This window comes from Pistacia vera, unplaced genomic scaffold, assembly GCF_008641045.1.
Source record: "Pistacia vera cultivar Batoury unplaced genomic scaffold, PisVer_v2 Contig249, whole genome shotgun sequence".
Lineage (NCBI taxonomy): Eukaryota > Viridiplantae > Streptophyta > Magnoliopsida > Sapindales > Anacardiaceae > Pistacia > Pistacia vera.
In genome coordinates, this window is record NW_022196056.1 from 63,482 (window position 1) to 88,166 (window position 24,685).

General features: G+C 35.6%; 1 protein-coding gene and 1 pseudogene across 1 annotated transcript; one reads left to right on the forward strand and one right to left on the reverse strand.

Annotated features, from left to right (window-relative positions):
• The first annotated feature begins 392 nt into the window (after positions 1 to 392).
• Positions 393 to 2,430, forward strand: LOC116132118 (annotated as a pseudogene).
• An 18,379-nt stretch (positions 2,431 to 20,809) lies between these two features.
• LOC116132164 (protein MIZU-KUSSEI 1-like) lies at positions 20,810 to 22,230 on the reverse strand. The gene has a single exon (XM_031417824.1). The coding sequence runs from the start codon at positions 21,941 to 21,943 to the stop codon at positions 21,170 to 21,172; it is 774 nt and encodes a 257-aa protein (XP_031273684.1). The 5' UTR covers positions 21,944 to 22,230; the 3' UTR covers positions 20,810 to 21,169.
• Between the last annotated feature and the right edge of the window lie 2,455 nt (positions 22,231 to 24,685).

Genomic DNA, 24,685 nt, shown 5'->3' on the forward strand with positions numbered 1-24,685 from the left:
TTCTATAACAATTCAATGGTTTTCAAAATGTTTGCACCTATGTGAGGTCTTGACTCTTCACTGCCGGTTTCCTTTTCTTTTTGGTTTTTCTTGACCTCACATTGATATTTGATACAAAAAGGCTTCCATCTTGTCAAAAACTGAAAGAGACCCGTTTGTCATTGACCACAATGTTTAACTGGGTGGTTGGAGCCAAGTTTCTTGACTCTGTTTTTGCTCGTTTTACTTAATTGTCTTAGTTTTGTTGTTCTTCTTGACAGTTAAGAGCTATAGGTTTCTGTAAATACCAATGAAGTGTTGCATGGGCATGGATCGGGTCTTTTGGTTGTGTTTTTAGTGTTAGTTTGGGTGTATCATGGTGCTACGGAGAAGGAGACATTGGTGTGGCTCCAATGGAGAAAGCAGAGCAAGAAGCACTCTACAGTGCCATACAAGGCTTTATGGGGAATTGGTGGAATGGGTCAGATCTCTTTCCGGATCCTTGTGGCTGGACTCCTATAGAGGTACTACTTTCAACCTCATAAACTCTACGTTGCATTGCTGAATTCCATTCGACCCTCTCTATTTGTGCCAAAGTCAAAGATGAGCTTCATTTCAAGTATTTGTCATTTAAGAAAGTATTTTAAGTGATGCGATACCCTTAAATAGTTATAACCTGAATGACACTTTGAAACTTCTCCTCGCTAAATATAATGTATTATTTTCTATTTTACAAGCCTACACTTCATAAGATTGGTGTTTAAGAAACAATATTTGCTAGTTGTTCATGAATTATGCTGCTTTATAATTTCCATCTGGCGGTTTGAACTTCATCAAGAATACTATGTGAATAGAATTACATATTTTTTTTTTCTGGATTTTGCATAATGAGGTGATGTCAAGCCAGATGTTTAGTAATAAGTACTGCTCATTATGTTCCAAAACTGGAAACGGCAGATTTTTTAGTGAAATATCTTTCAAATGCCATTTCTACAGTTCTTAGAAACCCTCTTTTGGACAACAATACCATTTAATTCCCAACTGTAAAACACAAGTTGTTTCATTCATTTCACTTGTGAAATTGAATGTTCATGACCAGATAACATATTTCGAATGTAGACTGGATTTAACTATACTCATTTGTACTGAAAGGTCACAATGTGAGATTTCTTACTTTGGTTTTGCATTATTCTATACGCAGGTGTGTCTTTGGATGTCATGACGGCCTTTGGTAGTCACTTCCTTAAGCATCGGATCCATTCATGACAACTCCATTAACTGTGTCACAAATGTGGAATTCAGAGCACAACTGTTTGAACTAAGCACCTAAAATCACTCTCTTCTCAACGCTCACATCATCGCGCAACATCCGGTCACCATCCCTAGTAACGGCTGGGAAAGCTTGTGGCAGCCTAGAATCATTAGAGTTTCGACAAACTCCGGTTGGTCGGAAAAATTCCTACAAGTTTTGGTTGCCTAGTGAAGCTCCAATCTTTAGACTACTAGAAAATGGATGACGGGAGAGATACCAACAAATATTGGCAACTTAATCAACTTGAAGAGGCTAGTCATGTCTGGAAATTGGCTCAATGGTCATTTCCTGAGATTTTTGGTGGGTTAAGTGAACTACTAATTCTGGATTTAAGTAGGAATTCACTGTCTGGGGCTATGCCCTTGACTATTGGAGATGAGGTCGCTCTTGAAGCTTGATCTGAGCAACAATCAATTGGAAGGAAAGGTCCCAAAGGGATTGGTTATCTAAGAATGTGACCCTTTTGGACCTTAGAAAGAATAAGTTTTTCGGTGGTGTGATCAGTCACTTCAAGAGTTGTATTCTTTAGAAGAGATGGTCGTCCAACAACCCAATAGGTGGAGACCTCAAGAGCATAGAGTGGCAGACATGAAAAACTGGTGTGATTTGGACCTCTCAAGCATTGGATTAGTTGGTGAAATTCCTGAGTCCATGGCTGAGTTGAAGAGGTGGAGATTTGGTCTTAGTAACAACAAGCTCACAGGCAATCTTCCACCGAAGCTAGCAACTATGCCCTGTGTTGGTGCATTGTACCTAAATGGAAACAATCTGACAGAGAGCTTCAATTCTCTGAATGGTTTTATGGAAAAATGGGGAGGCGCTTGGGGCCTGGAACAACCCAACCTTTGTTACCCATTTTATGTAATCTCAACAGGTCATATGCCATATGGAGTTAAACCATGCAAACAAGAGGTCACATTGCTTGAACCCATTCAAATCCAGGTTGGTTTCTGGTGATGAGAACAAAAAATCTCATGTCATGGTCTCTTTGGGATTCTCAACGTCTGGTCTTAATGAGTTTGGCTGGATTTTAACAGTTGAGATACTCATGGTTCTTCTACTCTTCAACTCTTTTATATAAGCTTCTATCTAGTGCTAAGATGCTAGGTCTAGAATTAATTTGTTTAGATGTAACAGTTGTGTCATTTATCTTTTTAATCTTCTCTCGTTGCAGTCACCTAACTCAAAGCTGATAGCTTTGTTCGTTAACATAATTTTTAACAGTGATGATATTTCATTAGCTGAAATGAAATGGGTGAGAGCTACTTGAGTAATGCTATCATGGAAATATATATATGCAAAGTAGTCGATCTGCCCATTATAAGCAATATTGTAGCACAGCATATATTAAGCAACTCATATTCTTTTGAGGTTTAAATTTCATGAATTCTAAAGATGTTTTCCTTTATTGAAGTTTCAAACATTTTCCGTGTCAAACTTGATGACAGTTTTCTATTTGGTTCATGACGGACCAAGAACTTCAAACAGTGAGAATTTGGTAATGGGGGGTACAAAATCACAAAACACTTAAATTGGGATCCGGATTTTTGGTTACTTTATTTGCGTTTGAATGCAAGGCGTCATTAAGTTTAATACGTTGAACGTGAAGTGAAGGGTAAAGGATGATTAGAGTTGCAGGTGGTCACCGGTCTGTGCTTTGGCTCTAATGAAATAGACTTAGTACCCTAGCTGGCAACACCTCTCTCCGGTTGGACTCGGACCTCATGTTTAAAGAGCATGATGAAGAAACAGATAATTGTCAGTTGATGTGGGCCTCACTTTGTTCTAGGTTGGCTTCTTCATGGATGTTCTTGGGGGCATCAATTAAAACGCCTTCATTCTGTGAAATATTAAAATGCCGCCCTCATTGGAGTTTTTATGATCATAATAAATACTAAATTAAAATATAAATTTACGTTAAATATTTCACTTTTATTTTTTAAATCAAGGTATTCAGATAACATTTTAAAGTGTTTGACCTAAGAAGTCGATGAAGGAAACAAACTTTTATACATTATTGACATTATACTACATTTCTTTCATTTGTTTTTATATACAAGCAAATATCTTTGGGACAATACACATTTTATTGGAATAAGTAAAGTATTATATAATAAAAAAAATATACGTTTACAACTTCTTCTTATAAACTTCTCTATAACAGTCTTATCATATTGAACTTTGGAGTCTATCTGTTTGTACATCATTAATCAGATGAGCCTTCATCTGAAGGAGCCAAATGGATATCATTTATCCAAGTCAATACAACCGAAACTAGAAGCCGATTTTTAGGAACTTACTAATATCATCAATTGACTTTTTGCCTTTTTTAATTACTATAGTAATATATACTATTCATGTTTCCTTAGGATAGAACCTAAATATACTTCAGAAATTGTTAATCTTAACAAATGGTGATAACCCGTTGAATGGACTTAATAAAGAAAGTGTAATTGTCAAATTAGGAATGTGCTATGTCACTGGGTAAGTACTCTTACTTTATGCAATTGCTGGGTGCCTAAAATCAGCTAATTCCGGCCATAAAAAGTCGAAATGGGGTGGGGAAACAGGGTTAAGCCTGCATACAATTGATTTGGTAGAATATGCCAAAGAGGTAGGAAGTTACACTAATAATTATTTAGGATATGGTAGAGAGATACACGTATAGCATCCTGTATGATATTGACATTTATATTTGATTTTCACTCAAAAAACTAAAAAAATAAAAAGATGAAACATTTTATACATCTTTCTTCTATTACTAGGTTAGATTACCAATAATTTAAAAGCCATCTAGGGCTGCCGGAACCTTATAATATATAGTAATATTGAGCCTAATTTAAGTTTCATGTCAATCAATTATCTTTATAATAAGATATTATTAGAGGGTTTAAAATTTAAGACAGGCATGTACATGGGAACATGAATGAATACAATATAAAAGGGATTTATATTAATTGATGTTGCATTTTGTTGATGCGTGATTTTGACACCAACAACTTGTATGTCACAGGGCAATGTGGTAGCTCTTGGACGGCACAAAGTCTTCTTGAACTCTGATTAATACTTGCTGATGTAAACTTATGTCAGCTCTGATTTTTTAGGCATAACAGAACCTCCCCAGTTCTTAACATTCAAAGATTGAATCTTGAGAGCTTCATGATTATGCCGCGATCTAACATGTCTCTGGGAATGTCTGCTCGAGCTAACAGCTGAGAACAATCACATTGTTACAAACGACATGAGGCTAATGGCTTGATCCTACTAGCGAACTGAGTGCAAATCGTGACATGGATTTTGAGAATTACACAAGCGACCTGACGTGATCGTTCCCAAAGGTCTAACGACCTGAGCCAGGTCCTGTCAGTGCTATAGAGATGTGTTTCGAACTCTATCTGTCATTCACGACCTGAAAACACTTAGAACATTTTGCTGTCGAAAGCTGAGAATCATCTTGCTCGGTGTTTGAATTTGACACATGGAAAAAATGTATTATTCGAATGACCTCCTCAGATGTTATCCATTGCACTTGATAGTTGTCTTGATCAATAAAATAAGCTTTATCTCACAGACGTCTCTCTATGCAATGAGTGTCAGCTATGAGCATTAAATGCAAGCCATACTGAAATGACATTCTTTTTTAAGCATTAAATGCGGATGAGGGTGCATTTAATGTGGAGAAGATAATCATACCGACGCTTGGCAATTTCAATAAAAAGAAGCACTAATTTATCTTCACGAAGTACACTCTTCGCGTGGATTGGTGACACATGGTCACAATCAATGATTGGAAACGCGTCCCCGTTCAAACATTGCTTATAAGAGAAACCAAGCATCATCTTCCACCTTATAAAACCCAAAGCCTATTCTAAGTTTTTCACAGAAATCAAACTTTCAAAGAGAAAACAACGTTTTTGCACTCAAAAATTGAGTTCATCTTCTTCCCGATTAATGCGCACTCAACGTTACAACAGAGCATATGTTCCCAACAATCAAGAGGTAAAGAGATTTCTTCCCTTTTTTCTCCTTTTTCATTTCTATCAAAAAGCTTAGTTTTTACAGTAATGGCAGGAATGGACGTTTGATAGGCTTGGATGATAAACATTCTTGGGTAGCGCTTGAAAGAAACACTTTTAAGAGTCAAAACTTAGGGCACAGATATTTAGAAAAGCATTCTTAAGAATTTCTAATGAATCCCTAGCTCTTCGCAAAACTGCTTGAATTTCTCATTATCGATCTGTTTCCCATTATTAGAGATTAGTATATGAGGAATCCCATAGCAACACACTATATTCTTGAAGACAAAGTCTTTGAGCTTTTTTGTAGTGATCGCAGCCAAAGGCTCTACTTTGACACACTTGGTGAAATAATCCAATATAACCACAACATATTTGATGCCACCTGTACCAGTTAGCATGGGTCCGATGAGATCAATTACCAGTTAACAATTTCTTGGACAACTTCGCTAGCTAGCTGTTCGGATTCTTGATCTAGTTAATGAGAGAACTCCGAAATAAAGTCAGTGACAACCTGCCCTTTAATTGCTATTTTCGGTCTGTAATGCAGATCAAACTGGCTTAGTTCCATAGTCCACTTGAGCAACTTACCCGAAGCCTCTGACTTCTGAAGGACCTGCTTGAGTAGGTAGTTGGTTAATACATGAATGGTGTGGGCATGGAAATAAGGTCGCAGCTTCCAGGAAGCGATCAGCAGGGCATAAGCTAATCGTTCCACCTCTGGATATCGTGTCTTGGCGTCCAGTAGTCGTTTGCTTGTGTAATATACTGGCCACTAAATTCTGCCATCTTCTCGAATGAGAGCTACACTGACCGCATACTAAGAGACAGAGAGGTAGAGAAATACGATTTTCTTAGGAAGAGGCTTGGACAGAAGATATGGTTTTTTTAGATGCTCTTTTATGCTCTAGAAGACTCGCTCATACTCTAGAGTCCATTCAAATCAATTGTTGGCCCTGATTATATTGAAGAACGGCAAACGACGATCTATTGCTCTTGATTTGAAGTGACTGAAAGTCGTTATTCTCTCATTCAAGCTTTGAACTTGCTTTCGATTGGCAAGACTTTTCATATCTATGAGAGCTTGAATCTTTTTGGGGTTAACTTAAATTCCTTGATGGTTAACCATATACACTAGGAATTTCCCTAAGGATACTCTGAATGAACACTTAAGAGGATTAAATTTTATTCTATATCTCCGGAGTATATCAAACATTTCTGCGAGGTTAGCTATGTGATCTGAAGGGACATGCGATTTGACCAACATGTCATAAACATAGACCTTCATTGATTTCCCGATCTTCTTAGAAAATATATGGTTAACCAAACGCTGGTAGGTTACCCCAGCGTTTTTCAGACCGAATGGCATGACTTTGTAGCAATACAGTCCTCGATCTGTGATAAACAAGACATGCTCCTCATCAAATGTGTATATCAAGATGTAATTATACCATAAGTAGGCATCCATGAAGCTTAATAACTTGTGCCCATAAATAGCATCAACGAGCTGATCGATTCTGGGCAAAGGGAAATTGTCCTTCAGACAAACTTTTTTGAGATCCGTGAAATCAACACAGGTTCGTCACCTGCCATTGGTTTCTTCACCAAAAAAAGATTGGTGACCAAATCGGCTAATGAGCTTCCTAAATGAACCCGATTGAGAGGGTTTTATCCACCTCAATTTTAAGAGCAGCATAACGCTCTAGGTCTATGGCTCTTATTTTCTGTCAAATTGGCTTGACCTCACTGTCGATCTTGAGTGCATGACATATTACATTCAAGCTGATCTCGACAATGTCAACATGAGTTCATGCAAAAACATCTATATTCTGCCCGAGGAAGCTCGTTAGATTAATAGCGAGCCGAGGGCTGAGATTGCTTCCGATTCTCAATACACAAGTCGTCTCATTCTGGTTGACTGATACCTCAGATAGAGTCTCAATAGGCATATTGTAGGAATACTCCTCCTGAACACAAGGATTTATGCTGTCTTCTACAAGATTGGAATCTGGTTCGATCCTGCTGATTGTTATAGCCTACTCAAGACGCCGATTGGCTTCCATTTCCCTTTGCATGTCATTTGTACTACTCTTACATAGCAGTCTCAAGATTCACGTTGAGACCCCTTGACTTCCCCACACCCTGTCAGAGTGTGAAATTTCATCTTCAGATGATGGATGGAGGTGACAGTTTTGAAGTTCCGAAGTAGAGGTCATCTCAATATGCCATTAAAAGCAGACGGACAGTTACTACTAGAAACTTTATCATTTTAATCACTTCATGGGTCTCATCCAAAGTGACAAGAAGTGCAATCGTTCCCTTGGGAATTAGATGATCCTTAGTAAAGCCATAGAGGGAGATAGAGGTAGGCTTCAGATCCGCCTCTTCCAACTGCATTTCCTTGAATGCTTGCCGAAATAGGATATTCACGGCACTCTCATTATCCACCAACATTCTATGGACTTCACACCGACCTATTTCAGTCACAATGATGAGTGCATCTTCATAAGGGTGATGCAATCACACCGCGTCTTTCTCTGGAGGTAATCTCCTTTTCTCTGCGCACCTTAGCAGGTCGCAACGCCATGTTTAACACACTCACGAGATCATGACAAACTTCTTGAGCATACTTCTCCTGAGCACCATGAGAATTCTCAACGAGGTGTGGTCCTCCAAATAAAATTCCAACGAAATAGAGACCCTTGCGACCATGACTCTTCTTCCCATTGTGCTCTTGATCCTTCTCCTGAATGGGAGTTGGACCATCCACATACTCCTTGAAGTATCACTTTTTAACGAGGTCTTCAATTGTCTGTTTAACAGCTTGGCACTCATCAGTATGGTGCCCATTATCCCAATGATAAAGGCAATACTTCTTGTTGTTTCTTATTTACGGGGGATTTTTCATGGGCTTTGGCTCTCCGAGCAAATTATCTTTTTTTTATTTATCCAAAATAGTTGATATCAATGCGTTCAGTGGTGTAATCGGATTCTTGTCACGATCACGACGAGGGACTTGGGCATAAGATTTCTTATGCTCGAACCACGATTTCTTTCCATTTCCTTGGTCGTTATTAGTCCATTTGTGATCAGGTATTCTACTACTCTCTCCCCAGTTTTCTTCCCTCCGACTGGGAGTGCTGGTCGAAGGATCGGGGTCGTGGCGATTCAAAGCAGCCACAAAATTTTCAATTCTAAGATATTTCTCAGTGAGGTTATAAAAGCAAGTAAGGGAAATATTGTCCTCAGATTGAAGTTTCTTTCACAGGTCGGTTTGCGGGCAAACTCCTACAATAATAAGAGTTCGAACTGAATTTTCGGGTGTATTAGCCACCTTATTCAACTCCATGTGGAACCTGTCAATATAAGATTAGAGGAATTCATTCCTCTCCTGCTGTATATTGCAAAGATAGCTCAACGGCATTGAGAACTTCCTATTAGCCTAGAAGTGTCTCAAGAATAACGAATTCATATGCTGTCACGAGTTGATAGATCTTGGTAGAAGTGATCTAAACCAACGCTTAGCATGGGCAGTTAGAGTCACTGCTAAGCAGTGACATATAGTCAAGTCAGAAACTTGGTAAAGCTCCATGAGGTCGTTAAACTCATAGACATGATCCTGCGGATCAGAATTCTCATTGAATGCTCGCATATTGGGTATTCTAAACCTTGATGGGAGAGAAGCAGTCAAAACTGCTGGAGAAAATGGAGACGCCTCAATGATTTGCCCTCGCTCATTCTGTTAAGCTCTAAGTTGATCTAGAGCTCGCTGTAACTTCTCAATCTAAGGATTTGGGGATCACTTTCTACAATGTGGGTTCGCGCCCCACGATTGCGATTGAGGAAAGACCGCAGATTAGACTCTTTCACGCCTTGGCTGGAGCCTTCGGCATACCTTGACACATGCTGACTAGAGTCATGTGAAGGCACTGAATGGCTTAGGGAGTTATCCCGACCTCTGTGGTGGTCAAAACTGACCAATGAATGGTGGGTATTTCCCTCGCAATAATGGTTAGAACCATCATTCTTGCGATAATGGGAATCTCCATGCCGTGCACTCTTGTGGGGGTCCCATGCGATGTGGCATGAGATGGCTCATGATGTGACATACCACTAAGTCGCAAAGCTACATGTATTCTACTTGCTTCACGGCCGGTATTCACTAGCCCATTTGAGCCTTTCAGCCCATTGCTAGTCACCTGTTTTCCCTTATTCTTACGCGTTGTAGTACGCGTGGTATGAGTTTTTGCCCGTTTCCATACTTTAGCGCGACCTATAGGCGTTTTTTGAGGTGGCACCACCTTGTTAGAATTGGGCGATACGACCTAATTTAAACGATCCAACCTCCGGTTAACCGTTTGGAGAATGTTGTTGAACCTCTCCAAGTAATTCATTACAACTAGATCGAGTTGTGAGATCGAGGGGATATCCGTCGTAGTACCTTGGGGAAGTGGAGGTACTTCAGGAGAAGTAACTTCCTGTATCTGGGGGATCTCCTCGTTGTTGGTGCTAGTTCGCTCGGTTTCAAGACCACGAGTTGATTGATCAGAGATTCTGAATGAAGAACGGATATAAAATTTCGCCCTCTTTCTAGCGCCAAACTATTGATGCGTGATTTTGACACCAACGACTCGCCCGTGCAAAGTGCTAAGCAGTTTTTAGAAATTACACATGATATGATTATGTGAGAGTTAATCAATATAATTGAATGCAAAGACTGAATAATAATGAGAAATGATTTTTAAAGTGGTTCGGATGCTTAAAGCGATTCCTACGTCCACTATTTCTTTTATCTATGAGAGATTACAAGAGGTCGCGTATAGCGAACAGCGAGCAGAGGTACAATAATTGAGTATCCGAGAGAATATCAAGTCAGTCTATTTCTCGTAGGTTATCTTTGCTTTGAAAATAAAGTTGCAATCCTAATCAGAACGAGGGTTCAGGATCCCTTAAATTAGAGGAGGAGTCCTCTATTTATAGTAATGGGATTCAAGCTAATGATTACAAATCTGCAAGTGGGTAGGTGTCATACAAGTCCTTCCTTGCCTCCCATTGGCTGATAACTTAGGAAATATCCTCAAATTATCTATAACTTTGATAGGTGTGCGGTCCTCAATCACTTATAGATAAAACTTGAATTTGCTAAGTTGATGACAACTGTATTCTTTCTATCATAGGGCATCGTGGTAGCTCCTGGACGACGCAAAACCTTCTTGAACTCTGATTGGTGCTTGTTGATGTAAACTTACGTTAGCCCTGATTTTTTAAGCATAACACATTTGGTGAGATTCATACTTCATACTTCATAGGCGTGAACCTTGCTTTTGGCTGCTATTAACTAACTACTTGGCCTGACACATTGTGACTAAGATTGTTATCCACTTAGAAACATTATGAGAATCGAATTTCTTTTTACCTAATTCTATCTTCAACTACTATCTAGCCATTTTCCCAATTCAAATTCGAGAGGTCTATTCATATTACAATTTGTAATTTTTTTTTTAATTACTAGGGATATCTGGGTCAGCTTGTGCACATCTCAACTATTCTCTCAAGACCCTGGAACTACTGGTAGGGTACGGGCTCAAATTGTCACCTCTATTAAGGGTTGTGGGGACTCGAACTCGAGAGAATACATAAATTTAGATCCTCCTTGGCTCTTTTATCATCAGGCCGCCCAATGATTGTTCAATTTGTAAAATTTTACACCACATGTTAACATAATATAACTCTATGTGATAAAAAAATGATTTTGGATTTAGTTTCAAAGTGCTGCTACATATAAAGGTTTATATATAAGTAATTACTTTAAATTGAATTCTAATGCATATTTTATTTTATTGTTTGATTAAAAAAGAAAAAGAAAAAGAAAAGCAGGGAAAGGATTCAATGGATCGAATTTGGGTTTCGTGTTAAAATAGTGATTAGGTTTAAGTCTTCATTTTCAGGCCCAAAAAGTTAGTAGAATGAGTTTGAATTATAAAAATTTGATGACACACAAACCCTTTCAACATGCCGCATTACTCCATTTAATTCATAAATGTCGTTGTATGGTTTGGCTTGAAAAAGACTTAGAAAATTATTCGTCAATTCAATCAATCTATGTCTTCCAAATTACAAAGAAAGATCATTTTATTTTTCTGAAATAATAGAACTAGAGGAAGATTATTGTAATAAAATTGAAGCTACCAGGCATGCTTACGGAAACAACCACCACGTTACAAATTGGACCACACCCCAAAATTGAATGTTTTTCTTGTGTTTTATTTAAACAAATTATAAAGAAAAATCATGTCATGTGGCACATTATTTGACCATCGTCTGTTTCACATTTAGCCATTTCATTTGCATATAATTATTATTATTGAAAAGACTTTTACCATTCAAAGTTCAACTTGAACAACAATGGTTCCATTATCTTCGGCTTTGGCCTGCGTTCACGTTTACCTGCTCCGAATGTCGGTCTGAATAGGTCACGTATTTTCCGAATATTTCTTCTTGAGTAAGCTTAATCCAACGGCTGATATCACGCTGACATTTCACGTAATTGGTTGATTTCATCTTGATTTCCCCACCACCCACATGTTCAACACGTAAACCTTATTCAAAGTCTTGACGTAGACCATTTTCCCTTTCTTTATTTATCCTCTCTCATACTACCAATTCTTTGGTCAATTCAAGTTAACAACGCTCCCCACTTTCTTTATTTCTTTAATTAAACAATTTTTATTATATGATTTGATTGATTCAAATTACTTTTACAAAATAAATTTAATTTTTAAATGACTTTTAAGATAAGATTAAAAGGGAAGGTGATTATTGATTAACACTAAGATTTTGTACTAATTAAATAAACTGATGGCCATCAAAATCAGAGGGGTTGATGAGTGGACCTTGTTTTCTTACAAAAGTTTCGCACACGCAAAAGATACTCTTATTATATAATTAATTTTCCTTTCTTTATTTTCTAACTAAATTAGTAGTTATAATATACTCTTCCATCTCATGTTGATGAAAGGGTTTTTTAATTCAGAATACACACCTAATTCAAATTGTGACGCCATGAACGGACAAAGCAATAGCATGAGTAAATATATAATTAATTAAACGGGGGCCAAGCACAACATGCTTCCTTTTAATGGAACATATTCACATATATGTATATGCAAGTTTAAGAATATGATATTTCATTTATTATTTTTTGGTTTTATGTAATCGTGATTCTTACTTAGAGTATGTAAAAAGGTAAATATTATGAAGGGAAAAGTACACTGATTCCTTATAATCATGCAATTGCTTACCAATTTCAGGACAGATTGGTATCCTTCCTCAATTATTGATTCAATGGAGAGAATAAAAAATTGAACGAAGAATTGTCTCTTCTCATTATCTCCATACCATACTTGTCGCCTCTAAAATCTCAATTCCGTGCGTGTGTGAGAAGATTACTTCATTTTGACAAACACAATCCAATGATGAACTTTATTGGTAGTAAAATAGTATAAAAAAATGAACAACAAAATGTAATGTTAGCAATATCGTTATCTCGTCTGCCAAACAAAACAATGCCCAAAAGAGAAGTGAAGTGAAGGAATAGTGATGTGAGAAAACAGAGTGTTGTGCACGCCATTCATCTTTCCCTAAAATTTCATTTCACGGAAGTACACGTTAGCATAACTACATGGAAATCGCTTCAAAACAAAGATAGGAAAAATAAATAAGAGAATGAAAATAATAAAGTCTAAGCCGGCACCAAATACTATCAAAAATAATTCTAAACCGTTGACATTCAAAATAAAAAAATGTTGAATTCTCATTAGCGTGCAATTCACTTCCATCTCTCCTCTTTCCTTCCCTTTTCATACCCATTTGCTCAACCTTTTCTCTTCCCCCATGCAAATATATATTCTAAAAGCCCTTCACCTTTCCTCTGTAAACTCCTCAATATCTCCTTAAACCCCACTCTTCTTCTTCTTCTTCTTCTTCTTCAATAATAATAATGGCTCCCATTTCTTCTTCTTTTAAATCTATGCATCTCTCATGCAAAACCATTTACTTTGTTTTTCTCATTTTGGTTCTTATTATTGGCTCCTGCTCTGCTATCAGACCGCACCCAACAATGTTTGCTGGAAATTTCATGATGGATTCAGAGAATTACGAGGAGCCTCACCGCAGAAAGTACGAGACTGGGTTTGAAATTCAAGATCGGATTTTCAACTTCTTGCCCAAAGGGACTCCTATTCCACCTTCTGCTCCATCCAAGCGCCACAACGCGGTGGTGGACTCAACACCTCCTGAGTAAACATTCATGTACTGCTGCTTCTCTTTACATCTGGGCGGTTCTCTCAATTGGGATTGTTTAAGTTAAAGAGTTGCAGACGTTTTTGAATTGTATATGAAGCATAGCTAATGGCCATGATGATGATGATGATCAGATTACAAGGAGGACTAGTTTGATTTATTTCTTTATTAGTTTTTGTGATTCTTATAATTATCAAGTCACTGTATAGAACGATTTAGTTTTTGATATACTTACAGTATTCGTTTTATAGTGTTCAATGTTTGTTGGCAGTTTTGTAACGATCGATCAAATCAAGGTAATCTTGCTTTGATCTGATTTTGTATTAATTCATTTATTATTAATTTAGTTTGCAATACAACTTGTGAGATTAGTTTTGGGTCTTCTCATTTCTCTTTCTATAAATTTTGAGTCTTTAATGACGGTAGACGAGAAGCCTCCAAGGGATACCCAGCTTTCTACTTGCCTTAGAATAGTTCTCGAAAATGTTTGGTAAATTGGAATAAATCTGAATTAATAATTTATTAAGTTTTCTTGAATATAAAGACAAATGTTAAATAAAAATTATTCATTCAGTTATCAATACATTGAAAAAAAGAACTGAAAACTAATATTTTGATAATATATTTAAATGATAATTATGTTATATCTATTAAAGGACAAGTCAAAACCAAGAATTGACTTTTTCTTTGAAAAAATAATGTATAAAATTTTTAAATAAATTGAAAAAAAAATAAACAACTTAATGACTTACATTAACAATAATTAAGAAAAGGAAACAGCCAAACTATTTACTTTGGAAATAAATAAAAATCACGTGATATTCATTTAAAGTGCAGATGATGAAGATAGGTACATTTATATTTTGGGTGGTCAAGATGATTTGAGTCGTATATTATTGCACTGCCATTTGATTGCATTGACTCCAAATAGAAGGACGATGATGAATTTATAAAATGGGATGATCTACTGACTTAAGATTAGTCCAAAAGTCTGAACCCAAAATCAGTTGCTCGACTTTCAACTCTACATTTCATTAATTTAAGCATATTTGTCATAAATATTTAAATGGAAGTAGATTTATATAAAAATGGTACGGAATGCCACCTTGATTAACCTTTTTCTTTTTATTTTAAGGGAATTGGTACCATATATGCCCCTCCATACTATATAAAGCACGATTCTATATCTCAAAACAGTTCAAAATGTTAGGGGAAAAGTGGGAACCCATAAATTTTGTCAAATCAAATCTATAAACGGAGATCACAATCTAATTCGATATTCAAACCAAATCAAAACCAATAAACGTTTGTTTTGTTAGAAAACTACTTATAGATTGAGGAAATGTGAGATGAAAACTATTAAGTATTGAATGTTTGAGTGAGATACATCGAATTCTTATTCTTCTTCTATGTATCTATATATATATTTTTTATTATTTTTAAACGATTGAAACTTATCAAAAGTTAGGTAAGAATTTGTTTGATTGATTTGATAAAATGAAACGGAATTAGATTTTGGATACTCATACGATATGGATATGGAAAGAGTAAGGCAAAAAATTTATATCTTGGTCTAAGAACTAAAATTCCAGGCTAAAGAATGAGAATCTTTGGGCTGACTTTATGAAATACGGTGGGTCCAATCCAAATCCATAATCCTCTTGTCAATCTCAATGGCCTAAAGTCTTCTTTAGCTATTCATGGAAAAGATTGAGCCAAATATTTATACAATTAATATAAAACCCTAAACTTCAATCCTATTTTCTCCACCGTACCAGAGCCAAAGGGTCTCCTTTTCAACCCTTTCATCTACTCTGTACCCTCTTTTGAAACAATCAATAATAAAAAAATGTAAAGACCAAAATATTAACAGAGAAGAAGAATCGTTCCTACTTCCTAGTTCCTACACCGAGTTTTTGCAGACAAGAAGACAGCTATAAATTTGAGTGTAAATCAACATGCACGTTATGAGCTGTTGCCAGATTTTGTCCAATTAAAGAGAAAAAAAAAAAAAACAGAATTATACATAAAACCAAAACATCTTAATCCAGTAGATTGAATGCGTGGGGTATATAATATATATATTAAGATTTTACTATAATATCGGTTTATTATTTTTAATATTGACGAAGACCAATGGCAGTATTAATTAATTTACAACATAAAAAATAGACTTGTAATTTATTGAATAAACTAGAGATATTAGTTGTAATATTTATAGAGTTAGACATATAATACATAATATAAAATGTTTTAAATATCAAGTTTATTTTAGTTTTATACATTTTTTTTTTCTCTAGGAAAAAAATGGTATATAGGTAATGAAAAGCTAATTTCATATTTCTATGGAGATTTTCATTACGACATAAATATCAAATTTATTTTGTTTTACTGCTGCTAGGCTACGTTTTTTTTTTTTTTTTTTTTTTTGTTTTCATGTTATCTACAGCTGATTTTCTGCTAAGGTGCTTTGCGATGGCTGGTTGCTTGGGCTGGGAAATATCAGGTTTGTGTATAGTGTCACGGGATGGGAGTTTCACACCCAAAAGGCTAATCTATTAGGTGGAGGGACTCCCCCCATTTATAAGCCCAAGACTTCCTCAATACGCTTCCAATATGGGATTTGTAACAATAGGCACCCTTGCCTCTTTTGTTTTGGCTGCAGGCTGTGTTATAAAGGATTATACATCCTAGCCTTTTGTATCTTTTAGTGCTTCTTCGCCTCGTGTGTTTTCGTGGGTGAGTCGCAATGCTGGAGGCATTATCTCCGTTTAAGTATAATTCATTATTCTTCATACATTTTTTTACGTAGTAATATAATCCAAGCATGCTAATTTTTAAGAATTTAACATTTTTTTTTTTTTGTAACTATATGGCTTGAATATTATATTTGGATTTTTTTTTTTTAAAAAAAAAAAAGGTAGACGTCATGTTGATGTAAGTATTAAGTAACTTTCTAGAATAAAGAAGTGTGTAGCATGTGAGGTAGTAAATCAAGCGAAAGCACATGCAATTGAAGAAAAATAATTTCCTTTGTTCTAATTTCTATAAGACTACTGTAGAAACACTAGAGTACATTTCTTTGGATGCTGGTAAGGTCACCTTTACCTTCCTCTTTTCATGAAAATTTAACTTCAAATCTGCATTGGATTTTCAAAATTCATCACAGACAGGTTGTAATGTACGTTCTCTTTTCTTTTCCTAATTTTCTGTCAAAGTAACGTGTTAAAGTTCGTTATAATCATGAGACTTTGAAAATTTATATAGAAACCAACCATGTTTTTGGTTTTCTATACATGTTAAACGTGTATGAAGGAATAATGATTTAATTGATAAAAAAACTCGAAAACGACTCACAGAGAACATATAGTTGAAGACATTCTCATTATAAGTGAGAAACTCCCTGTGGTTTATAATCATAATCTACAGGATTTTTATTTTAAAGCCTGTAAAAGCCAAAATTTTGATTTGCTTCACATTTATAGCAGCATATTCATCATCATATAAAATAATGAAATTTTGGAATTTTGTTTTTAGCAGATGATAAGTGAATGATTCAGAAATCCCATAATGAGAGACATTATATTATAGACAACCGCAAAAATATGATCCATTCATAGTTTATGTTATAAAATACAATCAAAGATTCAAAGATTTGGATTAATTGCTTTTCCAAACATTAATAATTCTACTTCTTAAAGATGCATTAATTTGTTTGTGAATAAAATAATCTAGCTATGATATGAAAAATGTACTTCGCAATGAGAACTCCTTATTTTCTAATGGTACTTCTCTTAGCTCTGGTAATGGAACATTTCCACCCATCTGTTATTCATACTAGTTACATACAACTACTATAAATATTTATAAGCTGAGAACGCGAGGTCCTCAATTTATTAGCCACGGTCCCAAAATGCTTTTAGATCCGAGGTCCCACTTTATGAGTCTTGGTCCCAAATGCTTTTAGCTAATGCGCCGTGACAAGACTTCACTAAGAGGCGAGATCCTCTAACCTTTGGTTCCTTCAATTAAGTAAACGTGCTTTGAGTAAGAGAATATCACATGAAGTCCTAAAGCAAATTTATGTGAGTTTGATAAATTCAAACAAAATCTACTTAAGTAGGTTAATTGGTATTTGAATAGGAATCAGTGTATTTGCCTCTCATATTTTATATACTAGTAGTTTCTAGTATTTGGTGAAAAATATAGAAGACATGTACAACATGTAAAAAACTATCACTAGATCGTTTGATGGTAAAAGAGCAAAGGAGAATTTAAGTTTACATGGTCTTTCGAGTTTGAGTCTCTACAATCTCTAATAAGATGGCCACTGGAGTTTATATCCAGCCGATAGTTTCAGAGTCCTGAGAGATTAGTTGAAGTACGTACAAACTGACACAGACACTCCCGATCATTAAAAAAAAAAAAAATGTACAGCATGCAAAAATATAATACTTTCACCCAAACAAAAAAGGTAAGTGAATAGAACATATTATGCATAAGTAGACTTTGAAATTTATAAAATATTAATTTGTATATAATTTATTTGTATGGTTTGGATGTGAAATATTACTTGGGTTATATTGTATATGTATATATTGACATCTTTCATTGCAAAAACCTGAAAATATTTAACACTCTTATGTTCTATTGTTCTCTTCTTTTACTTGGACTCCGTTATAGCATCTTAATTTCTTCTTAGGCCTACCCCATTTCAGCCCATCTCTTAGAGGCTCAGTTTACCAAAATGCTTAGCTACTGCTCGTGTGTACATTACTCCAAGTTTCAGGCAATGCATCAACGATTGGGTTAGAGTGGTGTATCAATAGGTGAAGACTCCTTTATTATCACAAAAAAGGAGGAATTTCATTAGGAGTTAGAAAAGAGTTTTGGTGGACCGTAATCAATGTTTAATGAGTCCACATAGGCTCCATAGGATTATAAGTTTTATGGGCTTTGTTCCATAAAACAAGAGGACGAGGTAACCTGGACAAAGATGGTCTGGACCTATATACATTCATAAGCCCAACCAAAAGTGCAAGTCAAGAATTTCTAATTGAGTAATAGTAAACATAATATAATTAATTAATTAATGATATATGTATTAATGTATCTAATTTATCACAACTTTTTATTGGTTTTAATGATGAAAAAAGTGAATATAATGGTAGATCATATGTCATCTTTTAGATACTTCCACTATAAATTACCAAAAATATTAATTCATTTTATATGACATATAATAAAATCAAATCTTGTGACACATAATTTCTCCTTTTAACACTAACATGAATTAAAAAAATTCAGCATAAAGTTGGTAAGGGATGAATCTTTATATAGATCTTTTTAATTTTTATATTTGTAATAATGTTACACATTTAACTTTTGTTGTTTACCTACTACTATGCTCTTTTGATTGTTTCCATATTACCCCATGTACTTTAATATTGTGTTTAATTAATACTATATAAGCTTAGGTGCCTTCTGCTATGCGATTAATTAAAAAAATGAAATTAAATAGGTGATCAATCACATCACATGGATCATACTAGTAGATGTACAACTAATTGATTTGGTTTTCCCGGATGTGAAACAACAATTGGCATTACTTTCTTGAAGAAATTGGAAAAAAATAAAATAAAAAAAGATTTTATGGTGTCAATTTTGGGTTATTTGTTTGTGTGAGAAAGAATTTTAAAATATTGATATCTTGGTTTCAAAGATGATCGAAAACTTTTGGAATCTATGATACTAAAGAGATTCACCAACAAACATGGATTACTTATTTATTAAATAATCACTCAAAATGTGTTTGGTAAACATATTTCAAGAGTGACTATAAAAATAATCTACTTCTTTTATAATCTATTTTATTAAATGAATCCAAAAGCGTGTATATTTTTAGTTTTTAGATTTTAAAGTCAGCTTTTAGAAGATTCAATTACCAAAATGCCCCAAGATTACACATGAATTCTATCTTTTTATGAATAAATTTTATTCATAAAAAATACTAAAATATTAAAATATGAATTAAATTAAAAAATCTGAAAAATTTGCCGATGGTGTCATCGTTCGATAAGCAATTGTTGCTAGAAGTTGTGCTTGACGACACCGTCGACACTATCAAGATTGCCAAGAGGAGATGTACACAACTATATCGGAATATCAATCGTCAAACACATCTTTTGTGCATAAGAAACCGACAAAGTTTAACCGAAACTTTTAAAAAATTATAAGCAATCCTAAATTAAGCATAAGTGAATGAAGATCATCCCAAGTGAAGACAAAACATATTCTTTAGAAAAAGAAACAAGTAAGAAGAGGAAGTTGGCCAACCAAAGAAAAGCTCAACACAAACAAACGTGTACTGGTGTATATATCTTTTAGCCTAACAAAAATTAATTAAATAAATAAAATTTGTTGTCCCAAAGTTTTTATATCAATTAAATAAATAAATATATTTATATGATCACAAGTTCTCGTTAAATGGGTATATTATTCTTTAAAATAACATAAACAAATGGTATGTACAACTTCCTAGGCAAGTTATTTTGTCTAAATAAATAAAAGATGTTAGTGAATGTATTGTATTGATGACAACAAAAGGTATGAACTGCAATTATACTCAGTGATGGGGCTGAAGGCTCATCAGAAAGCAACAAGATGGCCTTTTCTTCAAGAAACAGACAAGAGGCAAAATCTTTTGAAACTGAGACAGCCAAGGCTTTCAGGAATCCCAATGGATTTTTATTTAATTGCCTCCAGTTGTATTCAACAAAGATGGTTTAAACGTTTAAATTGATCTCAATGAATTATTATTGGAAAATGGGGTCTCTACGAACTCTTCTCAAGATGGCTTCTTCCAATTCGACAGTTTCAGCATTCCAATAATATCATAGATTCATCCATTATACTGTAATCTAAAGTTTAAAAAGATTTGGGCAAATTAATTTGACCTCAATGCAGTTGTTTAGCGGCAAAAACCCAAATGGTTACTTTAAAATTGAATTTTAAAAGGCATGAAGATTCCCTGTACAAAGGCTTAACTTTATAACTAGGCTCCATTATTTGACTAAAAGCAATGAAACAATAGCATGCTGAATTAATGCCGTCCATGATATGCATAATTAACACAATTAACCCATGGAAAGTATAATCACTTTTTGATCTATGATGAACAAGATAAACAAATGAAGGGTTTTGTCATCCGGGATACATATATTTGTAAAGTCTTCAACAAAAAAGCAGGGGATTTATATGAAATATGTGATTCCAGCAAAAAAAAAAAAAAAAAAAAGAAAGGGAAAATTCGGAAAGGAAAAGAATCTCTTGCTCCCAAACTTCCAAAAAAGAGAATAGCTATACATGGATATACCCATAACCCATTCTAATAAAGATCTCATGCATTTGAACCGCAGTACCTAGAGATCATTAAAGCTTAAGCATGCATATTACTAACTTACAAAGTGGTAAAGCCTGCCCCATTCCCAATACAAAGACTGCAAAATCCATGGAGTATACATTAATTCTCCATTTTTTTTTTCAATTGGCTTGATCACAGCTAAACCCTAAGCAAGTACACACTGAGTTCAGGACCTCCACTACAATCAGGATTCATCATGTAAAAGGCCTCTGAATCTTTAGAACCCACAACCCTCTCAAACCTGGCTCTCATGTACATGAGTTCACCTTCGGACCCGCCTCCATTCCCCTCTCCTGCTGGCAACACACCAGCACCCATTGAAATTGGTTCCACAGCTTTCAAAATCTTCCATTCTTCAGGCCCACATTCACGTTTCATTGCGTACCCACATTTCTTGCCATTGCAATAAGTCCTCCAGAGAGGCTCCTCTAGCAGCTTTACACCTTTCTTTTCGGTTTTCTTTTCACACTCCAGGGCGATCCTGACAAGTCCTGAAGCCATTTCTCGGACCAAAACACTTGTTGGTGTTGCGAGTTCTATCAAGAAGGCTGGATTTAGCTTGGCATCTTCTTGAAATGCAAAATGAACATGACCACGTCGATACCCGAAAAGGGTAACTATTACTCGACTGCCTAAACCTGAATGATAAGACGACCGGCTCTTACCAAATATAGTAAGTGCTGATCGGAGCTTAGAAACTGCAGCAACTGGGAACTTCTTCCTCCGAGCTGGCAGCTCCGTTATTTGAGTGGGAACTGATATTGTAAGCTCCTCTTCTTTTTCCTCCTCACGGGAGTTGGTTAAGATTTCTTCCATATCATCTTCATCTTCAACTTTCTTTCTCCAGTTGAAGTATCTCCTGGAGAATGAGAAAGAAGAGTCATGAGGGGTTTTGGCCATGATTGTCTTCATTTGTGACAGCAAAAGACTCAAAGAAAGTTGAAGTCTGGAGAGACTTGTGAGACTTGAAGAGAGAAGAAATCAATTAGTTAAGATGAAAAAGAAAGAGAGATTGATTACGTTTATTTCTTGTATGTAGTGGTTATGTAGGGTGGATTTATTCTTGGTTGTGTATATTTTTGTCAGCCCTGTCCCTGTGGGACTAAAGGGACTTGTAAAAGAATCCTGACAAAAGGAAGGTGAACAGCCCCACCTAACTGAGCACCAGGAATTAAACAAAAGAATTGGAGAAGGAGCTTAAAGACAAGAAAGGGCGATGGAAAATAGACAAGAGAGGTGATATAAAACAGTAGTGGAATCTGGGGAGACAATAGCCTTGTGTTGTTTCTTTATNAAAAGAATCCTGACAAAAGGAAGGTGAACAGCCCCACCTAACTGAGCACCAGGAATTAAACAAAAGAATTGGAGAAGGAGCTTAAAGACAAGAAAGGGCGATGGAAAATAGACAAGAGAGGTGATATAAAACAGTAGTGGAATCTGGGGAGACAATAGCCTTGTGTTGTTTCTTTATCAATGTGTGGGGCTGAAGCTGAAAATAAGGACCCTGTGGGGTAGAAAAAAAGAAGAAAAGTTTGACTGATTAGTCTGACTAGCTTTGGAAACAGTTAAGAGCAGGTAAAGCCACACCAACCGTACCCACCACAATGGCACAAACACTGCCTTTGAGTCCTTTCATGCTCCCTCACCACTCACCGATGCAGATCATTGCACATATACCACTGAGCCAACATTAGCCACCATAGTGTTTTGTATTCTGATTTCATAATTCTCATGTCTGTTAAGTTTATTATAATTATTATTATCTCTTTGGGTGGAGAGAATGATTAGCTACCTAACTATTTTGCAGCTTATATGAACTGCAAATGATTTCTCACTTGTGGGTAAATTACTAAATTATGGAGAAGGTTCCGATTCCAGAGCTCTATAATTTTAATCCAGGCAACAATATACCAGTTTAAGGGCTATGATTCTTTTTATTAAACAAGAAAAAGATACTGAGGGCCGTCATTTTTTCTTTTTGAATGCAAACTGTGCAGGAAAAAGAAAATCAACCGCAGTCTCAACTTTGAATCTTGAAACTTACATTCTGTAAAATAAAAATTTGTAAATTATTGGGCTTTATAAGGGCTTTAAGTACTTTTAAGCAGAACTAACAAAAGTCGTCCACGAAGTACAGGGTAAGTCATAATTGAGATGAGATGGCAACAGTGAAAGCTAGCAGCAAAGGTCAAAAGTGAAGTAATCATATCACCGCTGCAATCATCGAGCCAATAAACAACTTCTTCTTTCACAAGAATGTGAAAAATAGGGCCGCTTCTATAAATATCTGGTCATATGTTAAACCATTTTATAATGTATATCAAGATCCCAAGGTTAAAAGCAAGGACCCCGTGAAGGTTTTGCATGTGCTCCACATGTCTTCCTCACTTTAATCCTTGTGGAGTCAAATCTTGTTGAAATTTGAGGTATTAGTTGTTTTGTACTACCATCATAAGTTCCATCAATATACTGGTTCTAATGCTTTTAATTCTGAGATTATTTTAAGTTTCTTTGTTCAATAATCTAATAGAGACCGACCAGACCAAACCCGCGGATCAACAACCATGATCAATAACCAACGACTTGAACCACAAGAGATTTAGACTTGGAAGATGTATTACTAACTAGATATAAAATTTTAAGGGGAAAGAGACAAAGGAATATATATGAATAAAAGAAAGTCAAAAAAATGAACACCAGCTCATGAAGAAAATTACAGAAATATTAAACAAAAGGCAAGGAGCTTATGGCTTGTATTGAAGTGTCTTCCACAAACGACTTTCAAGGTATAATAGCTTTATTTAATGTCCAGTTGTAAGAAGAAATAGAAATTTAAATACAAATTAGACAAATGCATCAGGAAGAACTGGTCAGCAATTATCCGAAGCAAACAATTACCTACTTAAACGTTAAAAATTAAATTTCAGCATAAGCACCGTTAGATAAAGTGATTTTAAGGTTAAGTTGATAAGCTTTTGATCAACCATATCAGTAAGTCACCTAATAAGTAACTGTATATCCAAGTGTTAAATAATGGTAAAGCAATCCTCAGCAAAGTTTTATGTCTGTGATGCAAGGAATAGTTGGATATGTCAGCATCGAATGTAAATTGCAGGAAAATTTATGTGATTGGGACCAAAGCCATTGTATGTTGTAACTATGCCGATTGCCAATAAGCAAACATTTTACTGGGAGTGGTTGATTCAATTTTCAGGACTTGGAAATAGTGCCTATTAACTTGAAGCTATTTGTCCCTACGCCATCCCTATCTGTAGGAGTACTCCTGAGCTAGTAGTCCCGCACTAACGCTGGTTATAAGAGTATCCTGAAAGCTTTTATTAGAGTTTGGCACTGCTGGTTATAGGACTGCTCCCTGGACCAATTCTGGGTACAGCCGCAGAAGTGCGGAGTATCCTATAGCTTCTAAGCATCTCTTTGCCTGAGAAGCTGCCCGCAGACTCTTATCCGCCTTTTCCGGGATTGGTGCTGACTGCTTCTGCATTTATGCCCACCAATGTTTAACTCTACTGTCTACTGTAGTTTTAGGTTGGACTTGGAGTAACCATAACTTACCCTACTAAGTGCATTATGATTCATAAGACCGCCTTATACTGTTCAGCTCCATCTATAACCTTTCTTGTAATGCTTTTAACT

Excerpts from the sequence above, each read along its gene's own strand:
- LOC116132164 (XM_031417824.1), bottom strand. The coding sequence starts at position 21,943 with ATGAAGACAATCATGGCCAAAACCCCTCATGACTCTTCTTTCTCATTC.